This window comes from Grus americana, chromosome 19 (genome assembly GCF_028858705.1).
Source record: "Grus americana isolate bGruAme1 chromosome 19, bGruAme1.mat, whole genome shotgun sequence".
Taxonomy (NCBI): domain Eukaryota; kingdom Metazoa; phylum Chordata; class Aves; order Gruiformes; family Gruidae; genus Grus; species Grus americana.
The window spans coordinates 9060620-9080144 of record NC_072870.1 but is presented as its reverse complement, the minus strand read 5'-3'; the positions used below and the strand labels follow the sequence as shown (position 1 = coordinate 9080144).

General features: G+C 44.6%; 2 protein-coding genes across 8 annotated transcripts in view; one reads left to right on the top strand and one right to left on the bottom strand.

Annotated features, from left to right (window-relative positions):
- Positions 1-9965, top strand: part of TEX14 (testis expressed 14, intercellular bridge forming factor) — a 33612-nt gene extending 23647 nt beyond the window's left edge. Inside the window, exons 23-32 of one of the 7 annotated variants that reach the window (XM_054847677.1) lie at positions 431-558; positions 1157-1347; positions 2867-2918; positions 3394-3465; positions 4277-4354; positions 5869-5986; positions 6184-6279; positions 7253-7365; positions 8723-8786; positions 8968-9965. In XM_054847677.1, the coding sequence (XP_054703652.1) occupies positions 431-558; positions 1157-1347; positions 2867-2918; positions 3394-3465; positions 4277-4354; positions 5869-5986; positions 6184-6279; positions 7253-7365; positions 8723-8786; positions 8968-9001 (946 nt within the window). In that variant the 3' untranslated portion in view covers positions 9002-9965. Of the gene's footprint in view, positions 1-430; positions 559-1156; positions 1348-2866; positions 2919-3393; positions 3627-4276; positions 4355-5868; positions 5987-6183; positions 6280-7252; positions 8787-8967 lie in introns of those variants that run through there. The other 6 variants (XR_008579877.1, XR_008579876.1, XR_008579878.1 and 3 more) reach the window with 6 other exon arrangements.
- Positions 9966-12970: 3005 nt separating this feature from the next.
- Positions 12971-15810, bottom strand: LOC129214988 (pinopsin). The gene is made up of 5 exons (XM_054847450.1): positions 15462-15810; positions 14692-14874; positions 14049-14194; positions 13588-13827; positions 12971-13114 (listed from the first exon to the last, which is right to left on the bottom strand). Exons 1-5 carry the CDS (start codon positions 15808-15810, stop codon positions 12971-12973), a joined length of 1062 nt encoding a protein of 353 aa, XP_054703425.1.
- Positions 15811-19525: the final 3715 nt, after the last annotated feature.

The window sequence follows — 19525 nt, the reverse complement described above, 5'->3', positions numbered from 1 at the left end:
TAAAAGCTCCCAAGACCTACATTTAGTCTTAATTAATGGGTTGTTAATTTTTGTTAAACTTTGAGGTCTTCCTGTGGCTTTGGAGAGAGTTTTCTACCTAGTGGTTCACATTCGAAGTTCTTGCCCTTTCTGGAGGCAGTTTCCTGAGCTTGGTTTTATAGGAGAATTATTAAAATTAAGAAATTCTGTAAAGGAAGGGAAGGCAAATAATTAACTTTTTCTATCTCTGCAAGATTATTGAAGATGGTGATCTTTAGTCTTCCAAGAATTCTGTGGCAAGTTTTCAAAGGGAATGTCTGTCTTCCTTCTGGAAAGCTAGATAAGGCTGAACAAAATTAAAATTGAAAGAACCTGAAAATAGCAGAGTTTAGTGATTCACAGGTGTAAGAAGTGGCTATTCTAACTGTCAGAACATCTTCCAATGCTTCAGATCAGCGTCCGATATTCAGGATTTGTCAAGTATTCCCTATGAGCAAGAAAACTACTACAGGGATATAGATTGTAAAACACCCAGAGTGAGTCATGCACCGGTGAGCGTCAGCACTCCGCTCAGCTCAGGTAACTGCAGAGAGGAAGGGAGGAGCAGTGAATCACTTAACCTTTCTATCTCAGGAGTTAGACCTTTCTGCCAAGACTTGCTAATGTAAAATTATTGATGTGAATCATGGAAACTCCGTTCACGTGGTACCAATGCAGAAATGTCAGGCTTGGAATAAGTAACCACAAGAAATGCTGTACCTGTTGTTTGAAATCTCATTGTTTTGGTCTGGGTAGTGACAACTTTTAGTTAAAGCCTGTTTGGTCAAAAGAAATCTCTAACAGAACTAAAGGAGAATTTACGGGGAAAATATGGGCTGAAAAGCCCATATCTGAACGGTCTCTGAAAGATAATTACTTGGTAGTTAATGGTAGCCTTCATAAATCAGAAATTGTTCTAGACATTTAAAATTGCTTTGGAGTGATACGTGTAGATTTTGGCATTTTAAAGACAGACAGTGTGATCTCAATATTTGTTGAACTTGTTTAAGAGCAATGAATTATTATTTGCTTTATACTTTCATCAATTTGGTGTAATATAGTAGTTGAAATTTCTCAGTTGGCAAAGTTTTGCATAAATAATGTCTGAGATGGAACTTTCTTTTTTTTTTAATTCTAGAAGAAAAAGATCCAGTAGCCTTTGAGAAATACAAACACTGCCATGAAGTAGCTTCAGATTCTTCCTTTTGCAGTTCTCAAGAGATCTCTTCTGCAGTGTCCAGGACATTCACTACAGCCTATGAAGAGGGAAGGAGCACTGAAATTCCCTCTGTTCCTTCAGGAATTTGCTCATCTGAATTGAATGAGCCTGTAAGTCTAGAAAATTTACCTTATGCCAGCCATTCTTTAAAATATTTTTTAAAATATTTCTTAAAATAAATGCAAGATGAGAAGGACAGAAATACTTCTAGGTCTTTGTGGGTATTTTGGAATCCTGGATCTGTTGACATAATGACAAAAGTTCTGATTGATTTCAAAGCAATCATGGTGTGCCACTATACAAAGAGTTGGCTTCCCTTTTCACCGAATCTTATGTAAATGTTGACCACCATCAAAATGTCCTTGCCTGCCCTCCATACCTTTCCTGGCTGTAAAGAATTGCCATTTCCCAGCATTGGATCCAGTAATGCTGGAACACCAAAGTGATAAGTATCAGCAAAATGATTGGGTAGAAAAGGTTTTTGTTGGGGGAGAGGGGGTTGATGAGTTGGTCTTCTGGTGAGTCAACAGCTGGATGCTTGTCTGAACCACTCTGAATTAATGAGTGATCTGAGAACTGTGGGCTTTTGAAGAATTCTCAAAACTAGGTGGGGAAGGTAAATGAGTGATTCCTTGAGGAAGAAAACTAAGGTGGAAGCCTCCATCTAGTAGTCTGGAAGTAAGCAAGTGTTCAGAAAGCCCTTGTATGAGGGGATTAAGTTTGTCCTTTTTATGCACAGATGTGGCATATGTTATGAACTTTGTTGTACGAAAAAAATCCTCCCTTTGGAGTTGACACTTTCCAAGGTCGCTGTAGTGATTTCCAGTAATCTTTTTGTAACGAAAAGTGTTCTGGAGCTGCAGCATTATCTTAACTGCCTCTTCAGACAGTTATATATAAAATAGTCACCTTTATGCCTTATTGTTACTCACTGATGTGGTTGTCATTTAAAGATTAAATTAGAGTTTGTTCAACCAGAACAGTAGTGACTGCATTCATTGTCATCAGGTCTGTGTCTTTCTGCCTGTGTAGCAGACAGTTGGAATTCATTAAGCCCATTAACAGTGCAGCGCTGCCTTGACCGGCTCTGTGAAGATACTTGATTGTGTCATTTTCTTGTCTAAAATCATATTCTAGCATTAAGCGCATGAGGCACCTGTTTCCATTTTGAGGACAGTGAGGAGTTGGCCTATGATTACAAATTCTTGATTTTTGGGGGCTCCTCTGGTAAATAGGTGTGCTGGGCTTTAATAACTAGAGATTCAAAACAGAGAATGGGAGCTCAAGAGATGTTGCAACTGTCCTTTCAGAGAATTCTCATCCAGTTTTCCATACGCAGTGTTGAAATGAGTAGAGATGATGTAGCTGACAGTATCTTATGGCCGGCTAAAAGATGAGTGCACAGCAGCCTAAGCAAAATTTGTGACACATCTAGCTTACCTGGATGCTACCTCTGTTTTCATATTCTGAACTGATTGAAGAGCTTGGTTAAAAATGTAATGGTCAGCTAAGGCTTTAATTAAGACCTTACCTCATTTTGGACTTAGCATGGGGAGGAATGAAGACCAGCAGTTCTTCAGTTTACCTTCTTGTGTTTCATTTAATTTCATTCTATGTGATCTTACACAGGATGGGTTGCTAGTAGTTGCTTCATCCTTGAGAAGCACCAGGAAGGCATCGGGTAAGTCTCTTAACCTGCCCCCAGCCCAAGTAGTATGATCAATAAATGGAGAAACAGATTTGAAAAGAAATTTTGCAGGTTTACTCCCCCCCCCCCCCGCCCCGCATCTCTTTTTATAGAGATAAATAGCTTTGCACACAACTGTGTATTGCTAGTGGTCATTAGGTTATGGATTTTGTGTTTGCACCTGCAGACTAAGAACTCTGACCTCTAATCAACCTATATTTGAAGTGGAAATATCACTGGCCTAAAATTTTTAATACAGGATTGAGAACCGAATGTGCAAGTCTAGCTCTAAATGATTTTTCCGTTATGAAATTATTTAAGGATATTTGATAAAATGTGAATGAGCCAGGCTCATGCAGGTTGTTAAATGAAATATGTCAGCAAGATGCTGTCATAATGTAAGCCTGTATCACAGTTATTAAGGATTAATCACTACTAATTAACTAGACTTTTTTTTTTCTTATCTCAGCACTCTCACAGGCATCTAACCACTTCATTGATGAGCTGCCTCCACCAGCCCAAGAGCTGCTGGATGAAATTGGTAAGAGGCACTTCACCCAAAATGGTATGAGGCTTGCCAGCTGTGTTCCATCAGGATTTCTCACAAATCATTCACTACTAAAATACACAAGAGCTTCCAAATTAGTTGCAGTCAGGTCAATAATTAGGAAGTTGGGCATCAACAGCTTAAGTCACTGGCAGTTATTTAAGTTAGTCCTTGAAGTTTCTGCGTTTCACGTAATGGTTAGTTGCTGCTCATGACAGCAGCTAGCCTATTGAGTGCAGATGTAATTTAACACTGAGATGAATTTTGTGTAGGCTGAATTTTTGAAAGGTGTCCGGGAGGAATGCATGTTCTCCATTAAAATGAATGCAAGCCGGGCAGCTGCATCCCTCAGGTATTTTTGCAGAGCTTAGTCTCAGCGATTTACCTTTCTTTTTGTAATCACATACATCTTAAGACAGAACACTGTAAAAACACTGCATTGGTTTTACTGGTGTGTACAGAAGAATTTGCTTTGGTTATTCAGCTAGAAACTCTTCCTAAACTAGCACCAGGCATTGAGATAATTAAATGCATGTAGGTCCTACACTCTTTAGAAATGAGGCACCCAGACACATTCTAAGGTTTTTATTTCCTCATTCACCAAAACAAGGACATGTGGAGACTGGCAGCCAGTGAATAAATGATTGTCAGAGACAATTTGTAGGATTAATATATGAACTAATTACAGGTTATGTAAAGATTTTCATCTAGGTTTGGATGGATAAAGTAACGTGGTACTTCAGGTTGTATAGAGTCGATCTAGAAAGGGTATCCAGATCAATAAGGAAATATGCTGTTTTAACAGAATATTTAAAACAGCAAGATTCCATCACTCAAGAATTTAAAGAGAAGGGATTGTACAACTGCGGAGTGCAAATAAATGGTTAGTTGATCGTAATCGTAACGTAGAAATTACAAATAGAGAATTACTTTTGCATTGCTGCAAAATTACTCTGAATGCTTGTCACTGTATGTTCAGCTGTACGATAAACTTCAGTCTTTAGCTTTTTTATGGTATTTGTGGTTCAGCAGAAATTTGAGAGGATTCTCCCTTCCTTGGTAAGGTTATATGCAGTGTTTTCGCAAATACTACCCCCTCCACCAGCGTTTGCTGTCTTTCTCTGCGTATGCACTCTCTAAAGTCTATGGGGATCTGGTGTGAAAGGCTTCTAGGTCTGATCAGAATCAATCTTCTACTTTTATCATGCCACTGTAGTGTATGCTGTGTGCAAACAAAAGTATGGGTAGGTGGTGGGCAGCTGATGTAAAACAGAGCTAGAGTTTCCATTCTGGGAGGGTGGTTCAGTTCTGGGAGGGTGGTTCAGTTGAGAAAGTGGCCAGTGTACGCTAACTGCTTATGTTTCTTATTCACCATAATGAAATAATGCCTCTGATCTCATAGATTAAGAAAATAGCATCCACAGGAATAATCAATATTATTTTTTCCTGTTCGGGAATAAAGATACCAAAGATAATAGCAGTAGTGAGTCTTTGTGCTTCTGAAACTGCAAATAGGGGGAATAATTATTAGATGTACAGCAAGTAATGTCAGAGGAGCAGAAAACCTAAATCTTTGCAGGCTCTGCATTTATTTCCAATGAGTCAGAAAGTGAAGAGCAGTTTAAAAAAAAAAAAGACAAAAAAAAAGGCAGAACATGAGTTAGTCTGTAAAAAAGCTAAATAGCATAGTCACTTGAGAATGATATTGGCACTTGTGTTATCCTACAGCTTTGTTAGATCTTTTCCCATTTAAAATTGTTACCCAAAGGATAGAAGCTACTGTGACTTTATTCATAGAAGTATCTTGTTTTTAGGCGGTAAGGAATGCAGCAGCCTGTATTGCTTGCTGTTCAATCACCGTGGTTTTGTTGTATTTGCATAAAGTACAGCTATTTCAGACTCCATTTTTGTGACAGCCTACTGCTTCCTGCTTATCATAGCTTAGCAGAAGGTGGCTGAATATATTCACATGCTGTAGGGAACAGAACTTACTGAGATAAGTCTGGGGGGGGGATATCATTGGATTTTGCTAAGTAGGGTAACAAAGCTAACATCCACAGGTTTTCTTTTGATTTTTCTCCCATATCTAGGATTGTAAGGGGAAAGATTAAAGATTAATTTCCACATGCATTTTTCATTTTAGTATGAAGCAAAATGTTCAGTCCTGTGAATCTAAAAATGTGCTACAGTAAAATATTTATCTAGGTCTTGCTGCTGGCCACCTTTGGTAGATAATGTTCATTTGCTTAACTGGTGGAAAATCAGATGACTGAGGGAAGAGTAACTGAGAAGTGGACAACTGGAAGTTTCCCAAGTGCTGTAAATAAAAACACATTTTAATTTCTTTATCTTCCTTCATACTTTTTGCTACTAAAATCTTTCTGTTTATATGGATAGTTCCTGATCCAATTAAAATGGAAGACAGAGAGTCAAAAAAAGAATCTGAGAGAAATGAGAAGAGAAATCATAGTTTATGGACTAAGGAGTCATTTAATCTAGCAGAGGAAACAGAAAGGTATGAAAAAAGGATAATAAGGCATGTTTGGCTTTGAGTTAACAAAGATTTAGAATAACGGTTCCAGTCTATTTTAATAAGATTCAGTGCTTACAGTAAGCCAACTTTTTTAAGAACCCTGATAATTCTGACTTCTTTCTTTTAAAATGTGTAGTATTAAACTTGCCAGCATCCATTTTAAATCTTTTATTCAACAGGGCTCACTCTACTCTTGACGATATTTTAGAAAGAATGCTCCATGTGATTCCTGGAGATAAGGAGATCCAAGAACAACCTCAGGGACACACTCTTGGGTTAGCTGATAATTGGTGCTTTGTTCATAAGTTTATTTTGTACGTTCTGTGTACAGACCTATGCAGGACTTCTCAGAAAATGGGCTGTTGCTCCTTAGACTGTGGTGTGTAAGGGAACTTGCCTGGAGACATCTATCTGAACTCTCCATACTAAATTGAGAGGGAAAAGAATGTTTTGTTAATATAATTTCCTGTAGGTGGAAAGCAAATACTTCAGTAGGCTTGGAAAGCAGTGCATAGTCTTCACAGAAATAGGAGATAATTTGACAGGATGGTGGATTTTTTGAGATAGAGAAGAATGTACGTTAAGAGAACAGAATCATGAAAGCTCTTTAGAAAAGACTTTAAAGAAGAATTTGGGAAGATGGTTAGACTGTCATGATGATACAGGCGGAAATGAAGAAAGTGGCAGAAGTCACTTTAAGTAAAAAGAATTCATAGTCCAAGTAACTTTTTTCCTCTTTGAACCAAAGATCAGAGCCTAGTAACTGTGAACTACTCCACAGTAAATGCCAGTGTCATAAGTCATTCCTAACATACATCTCACTAAGGAACACAAGATATTCTTGTGTTTGGCATCAGGATTTTTTTTTTTTTTTTAATTGAACACAGGAGGCAAATGTCATGATAACCAGGAGGATCTTGTTGACAGGGCAGACAGATTCCTGCAGTACATACACTGCCATGTTCATAAATGGCTCGATTCAAAGCCGCTTGCAGTCAAACTACATTTACTTTATGCTGTTACGTAAGGAATCATTGGAGTCTGCGTATGGATGTAAAGCTAAAGCACATTTCTTGTCTTGGAGGGGAGAGGCACTTTGTTTTGGGATGGGAGGGGGCAGATCATAGGTCACAGCAAAAATAAAAATGCATCTAGTATTTACAGAGAGCTCTGGTTTTAGTGCCATGTATTCATCCTGTCTAAAGAAAATCCAACAAGTTGGAGTGATACACAAAACTCTCATTCAAGGGCTGCAAGCCTGCAAGATCCAGAAGACGTTGGAAGGAAGAAGGGAGTAGAGGAAGGTGGAACCGGGGCCAGAGGCGGAGCACCAGAAGAAAGCCGTGCAGGGAGTTCAGAAGGTCCTCTTAATCTGTAAAGCTACTGGATGCCGTGCTGGGCAGTATCGCATTTATTATATTGGTAGCACTGACTTTGTCGAGCTTGCACAGGCTACTTTGTTCGCTTTTCTTGTTCTCCACCCCCACGGCCCCCCTCATCTGGGGTACTGTCTCTACCCTGTGCTTTTAAAGGAGAGGAAGCTGCTCTAGACTTAAACTCCAGAGACACTTGAAAATTTTGTAATTCTTTGGGGTGGTTGAGACTGACAGCATTGTGGACCATTTGCTGGAATTGCAGAGTGTCTTTCTCATAGAATGCAGTTTCTTCTACTGACTCAGAAACACTGAAAGACAGCTGGTAATACTGTACCTGTGTCCTGTCTAGTGCTCAACCTCTCTGGCTTAGGCACCTAAATGCTTCACACTGTGAGGGCTTTGGTTACTATCAGTATGGTTTGGTATGTACCTGTGATGTGTATGCTAATGCCATCAAATCCCTTAAACATCTGTTGCAGTCTCATCTCCCCTGGCTTTCCTTTAATAGAAACTACAAGTAAGAAGACACAAGATAAAATAAAAGCGTTTCCTCTGCTCTCTAAGTCCAAATCTCCATTAGGAGCTGTCAAAGCTGACTGGTAATCTGCAGCTAGAGTAAAAGATTGCTGTTTTCAGCATTTCTTAATCAAAGATGTTTCTTGGTACAGGGAAGGGGCTGACATATTGCATTAAGTTAATGTGCATTTAGTGCTATGCAAAAAATATGAAAGAACTGGCATTTTGTCTGGAAAGAAAAAGGCAGTAACCTTTCCTTTTCAGAGAGAACTTTTGATTTTTTCAGTGTGTAGCACAAGAGGACTTAAAGGAAGCCGATCTTCAGCGTGGTGGGCATGTAACATTTCTACAGCTTTCAGCTGTACAACACGTGTTTTGCTTTCCAGTTAGGCGCTCAAAGTTTGAAATGTTCCAAATCACTAGTTACTTTTGGAAATGATTTTTTTTTTTTAACCCTAAAATGTTGATTTTTAAACCTAGAGATCTGGAGGTAACATCACTGTGCTTGTTATTGGCACCGCATTAGCACATATGACCCTATTTTCTGTCAGACTTCTAGAAGAACTGAGCTGGTAGGGATCAGGCGTTGGGTTTTGAAAACAGAATGATTTCTGATCATAAAGAGGGTCCCGTGTAATGCACCCAATAGCAACAGCACCGAGGCTGGTTTCTGGTTACAAGTGCAACTTAATGGCTCTAGCAAAGAGATCCGTAGCACTTGATTCAGCATGCTGCTATGTGCTGCAAAACCAGAGCTTTCTCTTTGAAGTGGTATGTGGCTGTGTATGTTCTTCTAGGTTTTGAGCTGAATTTACATGTTTTTTAGACACACGTCCTGAAGATCAGAAATTCCACTTATGGGAACAGCTGCCTTCATCTTCACCATTCAGGTGAGCCTCTCTGTGAATTAAATTGGGCTTCTGGCAGAAATCTGGCTCCAAGAAATATATTCTTGTTTACCCTCCCCAGGAGGTGAAAGGGGCAATGTGAGTGGCTGTTCCCTTCAACTTGTAGTTTGATACAAGAAGAAAACCAAGTCTGTAATTCTTTTTTTTTTTTTTTTCCCTGCAGGATAATTGTTTTGGATCAGAGCTCTCCTACGTGATTAAAATGGCTAGTGAATAAGTTCTAATACATCACCTGCTTACTGCTATTTGTGCAGTACACAGCCTGTGAATCGCAACCCTTTTCGGCCATGTAACCAGTTATAAAGCTCAGACTTTAACTGCAGCAGCAAGTACAGAAGAAAATCTAATGGTTTGCTTTATAACACAGTTTGAAGTGGTTTTACGCCATCATCGCGTGTAAAGGCAGTATCAGTAATATCGCAGAATTGAACCATTTTCTGAATAGAACATCCTTACAAAAGTGGCTGCGTGGTGGGGTTCTGAGCATGCGTGCTTTCATAAGCAAAAGACTTTCTTGCTCGGTTGCATTATGCAGTTTTTAGTGTTAGAGACAAAATGATTGTAATTCTGTGGACTGCTGTTCCTGCTCAGGCACTTGTTAAATTTTTCCATGCTGGAGTGTGGAGCACTGTTACAGCCCATGTAGTGTATGTTTTTCCTTGCTCATTAAATTTAACAAGGTAATTTCTTGTTTTCTCTTTTCTTAGTGCTTTTGTGATCTAGCATTGAACTGATTTGACTGATTAAGGGGATTAATTGCTGTGCAAAAAGCTAATTAGAAAAAGGCAGTGTTCTCCAGAGATTGCAAGTGCAGCAATACATTCCCTGACAGCATTAGACAAGAATATGATAAAATCTGGTTAGTATTAATGAAGATACCTGTTTAATTAAACAACACTTTTGGTAGGCCTCATCAAAAAAAAAAAAAAAATTGAACTTTGGATCAGGATTTTGATGGTTACAGCAACTTCATATTTAACTTTTCTTGTGATAAACGCTGTTCAGGTGCATGAAGACTGTCCTTGTCCCTCTTTAACAGACCCTGGGATTTTAGCTGCCGTCGTACAGCTGGGAGTACCACGTGTTGCTTTTTTGTTCCTGTTCATGTAGGGAAATTCTACCTATCTGTAACTGTTAGTTAATTTGGTTTAACAATACTAATAAAAGTTTCCTAGGTTATTGTGCTGCTGTGTGGTTCTCTTTCTGTTTTGGGGGGGTTTGGTTTTTTTTTTACTTGTTATTAACTATGTTTCCATCATCAGACTTGGTGTACAACCAGATACTGATAGAGCTACTCCAGGGAAAATGCTGTGAGCTGGCAGACTTGGGGGAGGTTTCATCAGAAGAGATCAAGAAAAAAAATAAAAATCTTTCATCCATTTAGTCGTGTCCTGGGGGGATAGAACAGACGCGCCAGCAGCAGGGGGGCTGCAGTTTGCTGCACCTCAGGTTAACAGCAGCGCCAGCGCGCGGAAACAGGGCTCGCTCTCGGGCATTACAGTTCCGTAATTCAGGCAGTTTAATACTTTCTAACCCAGGCTCGTATGAACTGCAGGTACCCGGTTCTCTGTGTGTGCGAGTTCTGTGTCCTTCCTGCAGGCAGAAGAACTTTATACCTTTGATAGAAACTGCTGGAACAAGGTCCTACTTTACATTGGCCCGGGGCTGTGCAAAGCATGGTGTTACGTTACCGTCTGCTCCTTCCAGCAGGCTGCGATGGCAAACACGTGCAGAGGTGACATCGCAAATTTATGGTGCGATTCTGACAGGTAGCCGAGGGTCGTTCCCTCTGACTTTGGGTGATGTTTTGGTATGTTTCGTGGACTTGCTCAGTTAAATAAAAAGTAATTAAAACTTGTAGGGCTGCAGCAGTGTGGTGGAGCCAAGAAAGCACACGTGCATTTTTACATGCACGTAATTATATATCACTTTGGTTTGCAACACGTGAAATCTCCTTAGCTTCTTGGATTTCTTTTACTATTTTATCTGTCAAACCAAATGGTGAGCAGACTGTGAACCATTTCCCTATCTTTTTTTAAATCTTAATGTGGAGAATTTTTATTTCTGTTGGTAGAGAGCCTTTCAAGCAGTCCCGTAGCCCGTCTCCTCTCCTTGTCGAGGCCAGAATGCAGCAGCGAGAGATTCCAGTTTTTCAGCTGCTCGTACTTTTCATATGTTTCGCATGAATGTAAATCATCTTAATAACATAAAGCGTGGACACAAAAGCTGTAATTAACAGGAACAATTAAATGAGGACCAGCGAAAGACAGCAGAGAAGATCAGAGTGGGCTCATCTAATGCTGCTTTTCAGCTTCCCTGAGAATAAAAGGCCAATTAATTAAATTAAAACAGTGATACTGAGCTGTTCTAATTCCTTTCTGAGCCGCCAGCGTGCGAGCGGGTTTGCGTGTAGGAAAGCAAGTGGAGAGAGGGAGGTTGAGACAGGGGATGGGGGTGAGGAGGGGGGTCCTGTCCCCCTGTGCTGGGGACGCGGCACGGCCTGTGGCTGTTTCTCCGGAGGCGCTTGCAGGAGCCTGCGGGACGTTGGTGAGTGAAGACAAGAAGAAAAGCAGATGTTCGTTCTCCAAGCAGCCGTGTTTCAGCTCCCTTGTACCTCTCATCGTGCTGGTCTTGGTTTGGGGTTTTTCGTTCTGTTCTTGTTTTGGAGCAGAGAATCTCAGAGAGAGAGGAAAACCCTTGGTCCCCCAAATCCCATCATCCCTGCAGCCCCAAATGCCTTCCACTGCTTGTTGCCGGGTGGCGGGCTGCGTGCCCGCGAGGTGATGCAGAGCTTTTAGCATTGCTTCCCTCTGACCCCTCCGTGCATCTGCTGCAACGGCAAAAGCTGCGGCAGGGGGTGGGAGGAGGAGAGCAGTGAGGCGTATTTTGGGACCGACCCCGGGGACAAGGGGCGAGAGAAGCAAAACTGCAGAAGGGAGAGAGAGCCTTTACATCTTGTGACTGCGGATCAGTCTCATTTTGACAGCCATTTAAGTGTTCAGAATCAAATTTTGAAAGAGCATTAACTATCAAGGTAGACAAGCTGCTGATAGCATTTTTAAGATCGAGGGATTTGATAAAACGGTCTCGGGGGATTGCTGTCTGTGGTATTGTCTCAATCTTGCGCTTAGAACCCTAGCCGTAGGCTGCTACATCACGCGAGCTGCATCGCAGTCCGGAAGTGTCATTGCAGCTGACGTAGATAAACATTGTGTTTCGAGATTCAAGGTGAGGTGTGTACCTGTGGAACCCTACGGAGGGGTTTGGTTTTTGTCTTTTTCTCACGGACTTTGGCGTCTCTTGCTTTCTGTTAAGGTCCCGGCTGTTGGGGCAGCGGCAGCTCTGCTGTGCCTGGTCCTCAGGGTCTGTCACAACCAGGGGTTCCATCCTTGCTGGGAAACCAGTGGATTATAAGAACTTACTGCCTTACAAATAAATAAAATATATAACTCCGTGTCTTTGAACTATGGTTTTTTCTTGCTATCCATTACGATGGCACGTGTGGCGCTTGCCACAGGAGCAGTGCCAGCTGTAGTGGCGGGAGGTGAAGTGTTTTCTGTCGAACCCTCTATCAGCTGGTAAAACAGATGCGCTGAACTTGCAAACGTTTATTAATGTTTATTAACACACTCTGCACTTAAAACATACCCGCTGCCCTTTGGCCAGTTTCACAGCGTGACCTCGAACCCCACAGCGAGATGGGGCGATGCAAATGGGACTCGGTCTCTCTAGCGATGGCGGAGGCGCGGCTCTGTCCTACAGGCCGCTGTGGAGCTGGTGCCACAGCCGAGCGTGTTCAGCCTCACGCCGGGGACCGAACAGCAACGTGGGATGGTTTGCGTCGAGAAAACATTATTGTTGTTGTTCTTTAAAGACTCCCAACTCCCTGAGGTTCACCCGAGGTGAGGGGCTGGAAGGGAGGGGTGTTTCCTCAGAGACCAAAATAAAGGTTTGCCGGTTATCCTGTGATGGGGGGGCTCCTCTCCCGTGAGAAGTGTCGTGTCTTTCCGGGGAGCAGCGTGAGGGGTGCTGGGGACCTCTCTAACCTCCGAGAGCCGCCCATCTCCTAGGTGCGGGGAGCAGCCGCAGCACCGGGCCGTCCTCTGTGCCCATGTTGAACGAGGCTGGGTGGGACAGGCAGAGCCCAGAGCTGACGTTGGTGCAGGTTAGACGAGGTGAGATGGCGTCACCTTATTCCGCAGCCCGTCTGCAGCGATGCCTGCGCGGGGGCCGGGTGCAGCTGGGGCGGTTTTCCCTGTCCCCCAGGAGTGCTCACCGCAGCACACCATTTTCAGCAGGCAGCTCTGAAACTGGGCAGGGAAAAATGCAGGTTACATGTAGTGGAAGAAAGCTGGCATCCGCATCGAGACCTGGAGGCAGAGGCTGCGGGGTGGCTGTTCCTCCGCCCCTTGGAGTTGGGGCGAGAGCTGTATTAGTTCCCAGCCCAACTCTTTGCGGACCCTGGCAGTTTATTGACGATGAAAGTTTCATTCTGTTTGCTTTGTGTGCTTGATGAGCAATTTGTGATCGAAAATTAAGTTGCCTGACCCCATAAAATCACAGAAGCAGAAAATGAGCTCTCGTTCGGGCTCGGAGGCTGCGCCCTACCTTTCTGGTTTATGCCCCAAAACCTTGCTGCTTATACAGCGACTCCCGTATCAAGCCTGCATCTACGCTTCCAGATAGGCTCGATGGTTCCTCCCCATTTTATGAGGCCATGAAGTTGTTCTCCAGAAGCCCCAGTGAAGCTGTGGTTTCGTTAGCTAATGGCTTTCTCTCTCACCTGCTTGTTCATGAAGACGTAGATGATTGGATTGTAAACCGTGGCGGTCTTGGCGAAGTAGGAGGGCAGAGATGCGAGAGCGGGCTGGATGGCGATGTCTTTGTTGGTGGCCACCACCAGGGCAAACGTGGTGTAGGGCAGCCAGCAGATGAGGAAGGCCATCACCATCGCGATCACCATGCGCGTCACCTCCCGCTCCGCCTGCTGCGTCGTGTCCGATTCCTGCTGCTGCGCCGCAGCCTGGGGCAGTTTTGAAGAGAGAGAGAGAGGGAGAGACGCCTGTTAACAACCTCCAACAGCATTTTCATCCCTTAGGTGCCCTGACATCAGCGCCAGGAGATGTCAGCTCCATTGACCGTCACAAAAACCTGCCGTGAGGCCCTTCACCCCGACGGAGGTGTGCCTCGCCAGCGGTTTTGTGAGCGGAAACCCGTTAACCCACCTGCACTCGCCGTACTTACCGCTCGCAGGGTCATCAGCAGGTTGGTGTAGGAGAAGAGGATCAGGCTGAGGGGCATCACGAAGCAGTTGACGAACAAGGCCAAGATGTAGCTGTTGTTGCTGCTGCCACCGGTGTACCAGTTGGGCCCGCAAGAGGTTCTCAGACCTGGAAATAAGTTTTGAACCAAGCCTAAACTGATGCTGGGCTTTGCCCGAGGCTCAGCGACAGGCTCCAAACCAGCAGCCGCTGGCACTGTCCCCTCAGCCGCGCTGCCCAAGCACCTCTCGCTTTTCCATCCCCGATGACCTGGAGATCAGCCACTGCAGTTTTTGGCTGGCCGACTACTCTGTGGAGGAGGGTGATTTGTTGTGGCGTGCGGCGTTACACCAAGCCTCCACATAGGCAGATTTGGGCTGGGTGTGCTGCTCGGTGTGCTCCGGCAGCTGGAGCGGCTCGTGGCTCCGATGCCCATCAGGCGTGTAAGAACGGCTGCAGCGTGCCGTGCAGCAGGTGACTTCTGAAGAACAACCTCCAAGAGAGGATTATTGACCAAGCGAGCAGGAGGTGTTAACAGTTCAAATACCAGCACAGCTCCAACTAGCCCCTGCTTGAAAAACGATATGCAAGATGACAACGCTGTGGATGAAGCACATCTCCCCTACCTTCGGGCACGTAGCTGCTCCAGCCCATGAGCGGTGGGGTCGTCCAGAGCAGCGACCAGCTCCACGTGAAGGCGCAGCCGCTGACGGCGTGCCGGTGCTGGAACCGAAAGTCTCCCAGGGGTCTGCAGACCACAATGTAGCGCTCGAAGGCCAGGATGGCCAGGGACCACAGCCCCACGATACCTGGGGAGAGAAGGAGGGTTTGCGGCTTAGGAACAGGCTGTCCTACCGCTCTGCTGCCCGCGCTGGGACGTGGCAGATTAAGTGCTGTTGAAGTAATTATTGTTGTAACAAGAAGTCAGATGTTTGTCTTATGGCAGGGATAACTGTGAGGATATTTGGCCCTTAAAAATGAAGTTGGCAGTTGAGTGTCTGTGACGCATTGTGGTTACGACCACAGTTTCTCCACAGGCATGTCCTTGACAAAAGGTTTTGTGCGGTTTCTGGTGCACACACACCCATCCGTGTGCTGACACAGCAGCCAGCAGCCACAAAGCGCATCCTGAGCGAGGACTCCTCATGTGCCCAAGTGACATTTCCCACCCCGTGAAGATGAAACCGAAGCATGTGGTGACCTGGCACAGCCAACCACTACTTGACCCTTCCCTGTGCTACAGAACAGCCAAAGGACACAAGTTGTACATCATGCATGAAAGCATTGACTTCTTTAGGAGATGCAGCAAACTGATGAAACGTTCCCCAAAGCTTCTTTGCTAAATGCAATAGCACCAACCAAAGACCAAGACAGGCCTTGAGGCTCATGAACTTACCTGTCAGGGAGACCATGAAGCCCTCCAGCTCGCACATCTGTTTGCCAAACACGAAGAAGCCATTGATGTTGTTAGAGAAGCTGACGGAGCTGCCGCAGAGTGTCACCAGCAGGTCGGCCACGGCCAGGTTCACTAGGATGTAGTTCAGGGGGGACTGGAGCTTCTTGTACCTGATGGAAACCATGATGACCAAGCCATTCACAACCGAGGCAGAGACCACAACGATGCCCATCAGCACGGCCACCGACAGGTACATGCCCCGTGGGGCCTGGTAGGGCCACTGGGGGCCATCGAAAGGCCCTGGGGTCCCATTATTTGGGGGCTCCTGCGAGCTGTTGGAGGAGTACATCGGTCTTCTTCTGGAGCAGCAGTGCGGGTCCAGCTGATGCAGGTGACCCTCCCCAAAAGCAAAGCCTCTTTATAAAGCAGGAGGGCCTGACATGCTTTGCATTAAAATACCTTAAGCTTTTTTTTTTTTTTTTCTTTAATCTGAAGGGTTTGTCCTCCCACCCCCTCTTTTTATAATCAGCTTTTTATTCCGGAGGGAATAAAGAGTGACTTAAAAAAAAAAAATCTGATGACTGAATGGTGCATCATTTAATTGAGTAAATAGATTTTTTTTTTTTTTTTTCTCCTTGTGCTTCCCAGCTGCCCCCATAAGCGTGCCCCCTGTTGTGGTTTAACCTGGCAGGCAGCTAAAAAAACACCCCCCCCCCCCCCCCCACACACACACACACCCCCCCCAGTGGGATGGGGGAGAGAATCAAAAAAAAAAAAAAAAAAGAAGGAAAAACTTGTGGGTTGAGATAAAGACAGTTCGATACGACAGAAAAGGAAGATGAGGATGATAGAATACACAAACCAAGTGACGCATGGCGCAGTTGCTCACCACCTGCAGACCACCGATGTCCAACTAATTCCTGAGCTGTGGTCTAAACCCCCGGCCAGCTTCCCCCAAGTTATAGACCAAGCACGACATCATACGGTATGGAACATCCCTTGGGCCGGTTGGGTCAGCTGTCCTGGATGTGTCCCCTCCCAGGTCCTTGTGCACCCCCAGCCCCTCGCTGGCGGGGCGGGATGAGAAGCGGAAAAGCCCTTGACTTGGTGTACACATCGCCCAGCACCAGCCAACCCATCGGTGTGTTATCAACGGTATTCTCCTCCTAAACCCAAAACACAGCACTAGACCTGGAAGAACATTAACTGTGTCCCAGCCGAACCCAGGGCACCCGCCCAGCCTCGGCGCCCAGCACCAGCCGTTACCCCCCAGTGCCATGCCGTGCCGTGCTGTGGGTTTCCCGGGCTGCGGGCGCTCCCGTCCCACTGACGGGTGCTGGGAGCAGGGGGAGCCCTGAGCTGTGCAACCCCGGGGGGGGGGGGGCGGGGTGCTGGGTGGGGGCGAGTGCGTGGAAAGGAGCAAAGGAAAATCCCCGCCAGCCACGCTGAGCCTCCAGGGAAGCCACGCCGGCCGCTGCCAGCACCCACAGGCTGGTCCCGTCTGGTTCTGCTGCGCTGCTTATACGTGTACTTGATATACATGTATTAAATAGATCAATGGTATTCATATATTTTAATAATAAATAGAATGCAAACTATATAATATATATATTTATACTATATAGAAGAATTAATGTGTATATGCACACATACACAGTCATACATGGATGTATGTGGAGACAGCATGCGAGAAAGTGTGACAGAGCATGCTACCTATAACTATATAGAGTACAATACATACTACATATATAATGTGTAGTGTATACTTAGGTAATATTTTCAATAAAAATATTGTATACACATATATGCATATTAATTTGTACCAAAAGAATACATATAAAAACATATGCTATAAACTATGACATTTACAGTATATACTCTTATTATATATATTATATAGAATGCTTATATATACATGCTTTCATGTGTATGCCTTTAAATATAGCTACCTATAGCTGCATGTATATATAATATGCATTCACATATCTATTTATATAATATTTGAGATATATTTATCATGTGTCTTATATAGTATATATAGCACATATTTTATACACACATTTATATACATGTAATTTTATATTTTATATATATCACAGCATCATAATATATAGAATGCCTGTATATATACATATACATGCATACACATGTTTATATAGCTGCCTATATAAAGATATATCTTTTTTATATACATATGCATAAATATATAAGAATGCATGTATTTATATATACATGCATATGTATATTTGTTAGGTTATATTATTAAGTTATATTATATATAACTATAACAATTATTTATTGTATTATTATATGAAAGTGAATGTATGTGTGTAGAGAGTTATATATACATACAGTATATATATATTTAAAGTATATATATATTTAAAGTATATACATTAATAAATTCTAATCTCTAAATATTTTATACATGCATATTTATGCATATAATAATTATATATAAAATATAGATAGTGCATTTATACACTTACGCATGCATATATGTGTATCTATTAATAAAGCTCTCTACGTATAGCTATATATTTAGGCAGATAGATCTAACTGTAACGATAATAACCAGACAGAGCCGTATCGCTGAGCCGCGCGTGCCGTGGGCGGCCGCAGCCCCGTGGTGCACCGGGAGCTGGTCCCTGAGCTGATTAAACGGAGCCGATGGATTAACACCGTGGGCGGCTGCCGCAGGGCCGGGGCCAGCACAAGCCGTGTGGCACCAGCCACCCTGCTGTGGCACGGCACCGCTGGCCCCTGGCGCTGCTGCGCCCTGCCCTGACGCGCTCTGCACGTGCACGTGTCCGGGGATGCTCCCCTGGCTCCTGCACCCTGGCAGTGGGTACAGATGGCACGCGGGCATGCCAAGCCTTTATTTTAAAAAAATAGATAAACAGACACAAACATATAATTAACTCATTCACATATGCACACACACACACGTATATATGCACCTATATGCATGAGTATACATGCATATATAATGTGTGTCTCTAGCTACATATATTTGTATTGCGGGGGGGTATATATATGTGTGTGTGTGTGTGTCTGTATGTGAGGGGTGTGTCTATGGAGCTGGCTATGCGGGAAGCTCAGGTCACGCTGGTTTTGTGGCTACTTGGGCCGCGCAGCTTTGGCGAAAGCACCCGCCCGTGCCCTGTTCACACACTGCTGCAGCGGCCGGTGTGACGCGTGCAGGGGCCGTCGGCGGGTTTCTAATTGCAACGCGACGGCCCAGGCTGAGGAGCGGCGATGGCGAAAGGCGAGGTGGGTGCGAACACCGTCGGGGCGTCCCACGGGAAACGGCTGCCTCCACGGAGGGGATCCCTTCGGCACGGTCAGCAGCCCAGCTGCTCGCCGCCCGAGTGTTAACTTCGGACAATACGCATTGAAACAATCCAGAACTACAGCGAGGAAAACATACGTTAAACAGCACAGCTGGAGCAGCTGCGGGGACGAGCGGCACCTCAGCTCCGTCCCAGGCCAGGGAGGTGTCTGCTCCTTCGCCCGGGGAGGACGGTCGCAGCCTCCCAGATGGCAAAATCCGTGCAGATGCCACGGGCACCGTGCGGGGTGTCTCAACACCCTTCTGCTAATGCCACCGAATAGCGCCTTAGGTGATGGGAGCTTAATGGGAACTTCAGAAAGGCCAGAGATTGGTTTTTTAAATTTTCTCTTTTTTAAATTTTTTTTTTTTATCCTCCCTTGACTGATTTCTCTCCCACCCCCCCACTGCCGCTCACATCCCCGCGCGAATGTCGCAGCACCCTGCCGAGGCAGAGCAGGGCTCCCAGTGAAAGCAGGGGACACGGAGCCACTGCAGTTACAGTATTATTATGGGTTTGTTGGGTTTTTTCACTAGCAAGAGATTGGAGAGTGGGGAATAAAGCCAAGCAGCACCTTGTGCTCAGCTTTAAAACCATCTTCTGCTCCCTGAACCCTTGCCGGGCCCCAGCTCTTCATCAACCGGAGATGCGCTGTGACGCACCAAGCTCACGCGCCCCCGGGACTGTGGTACCGACCTGGGAGACTCAAAAGCTGCACCGCTGGCACCAATC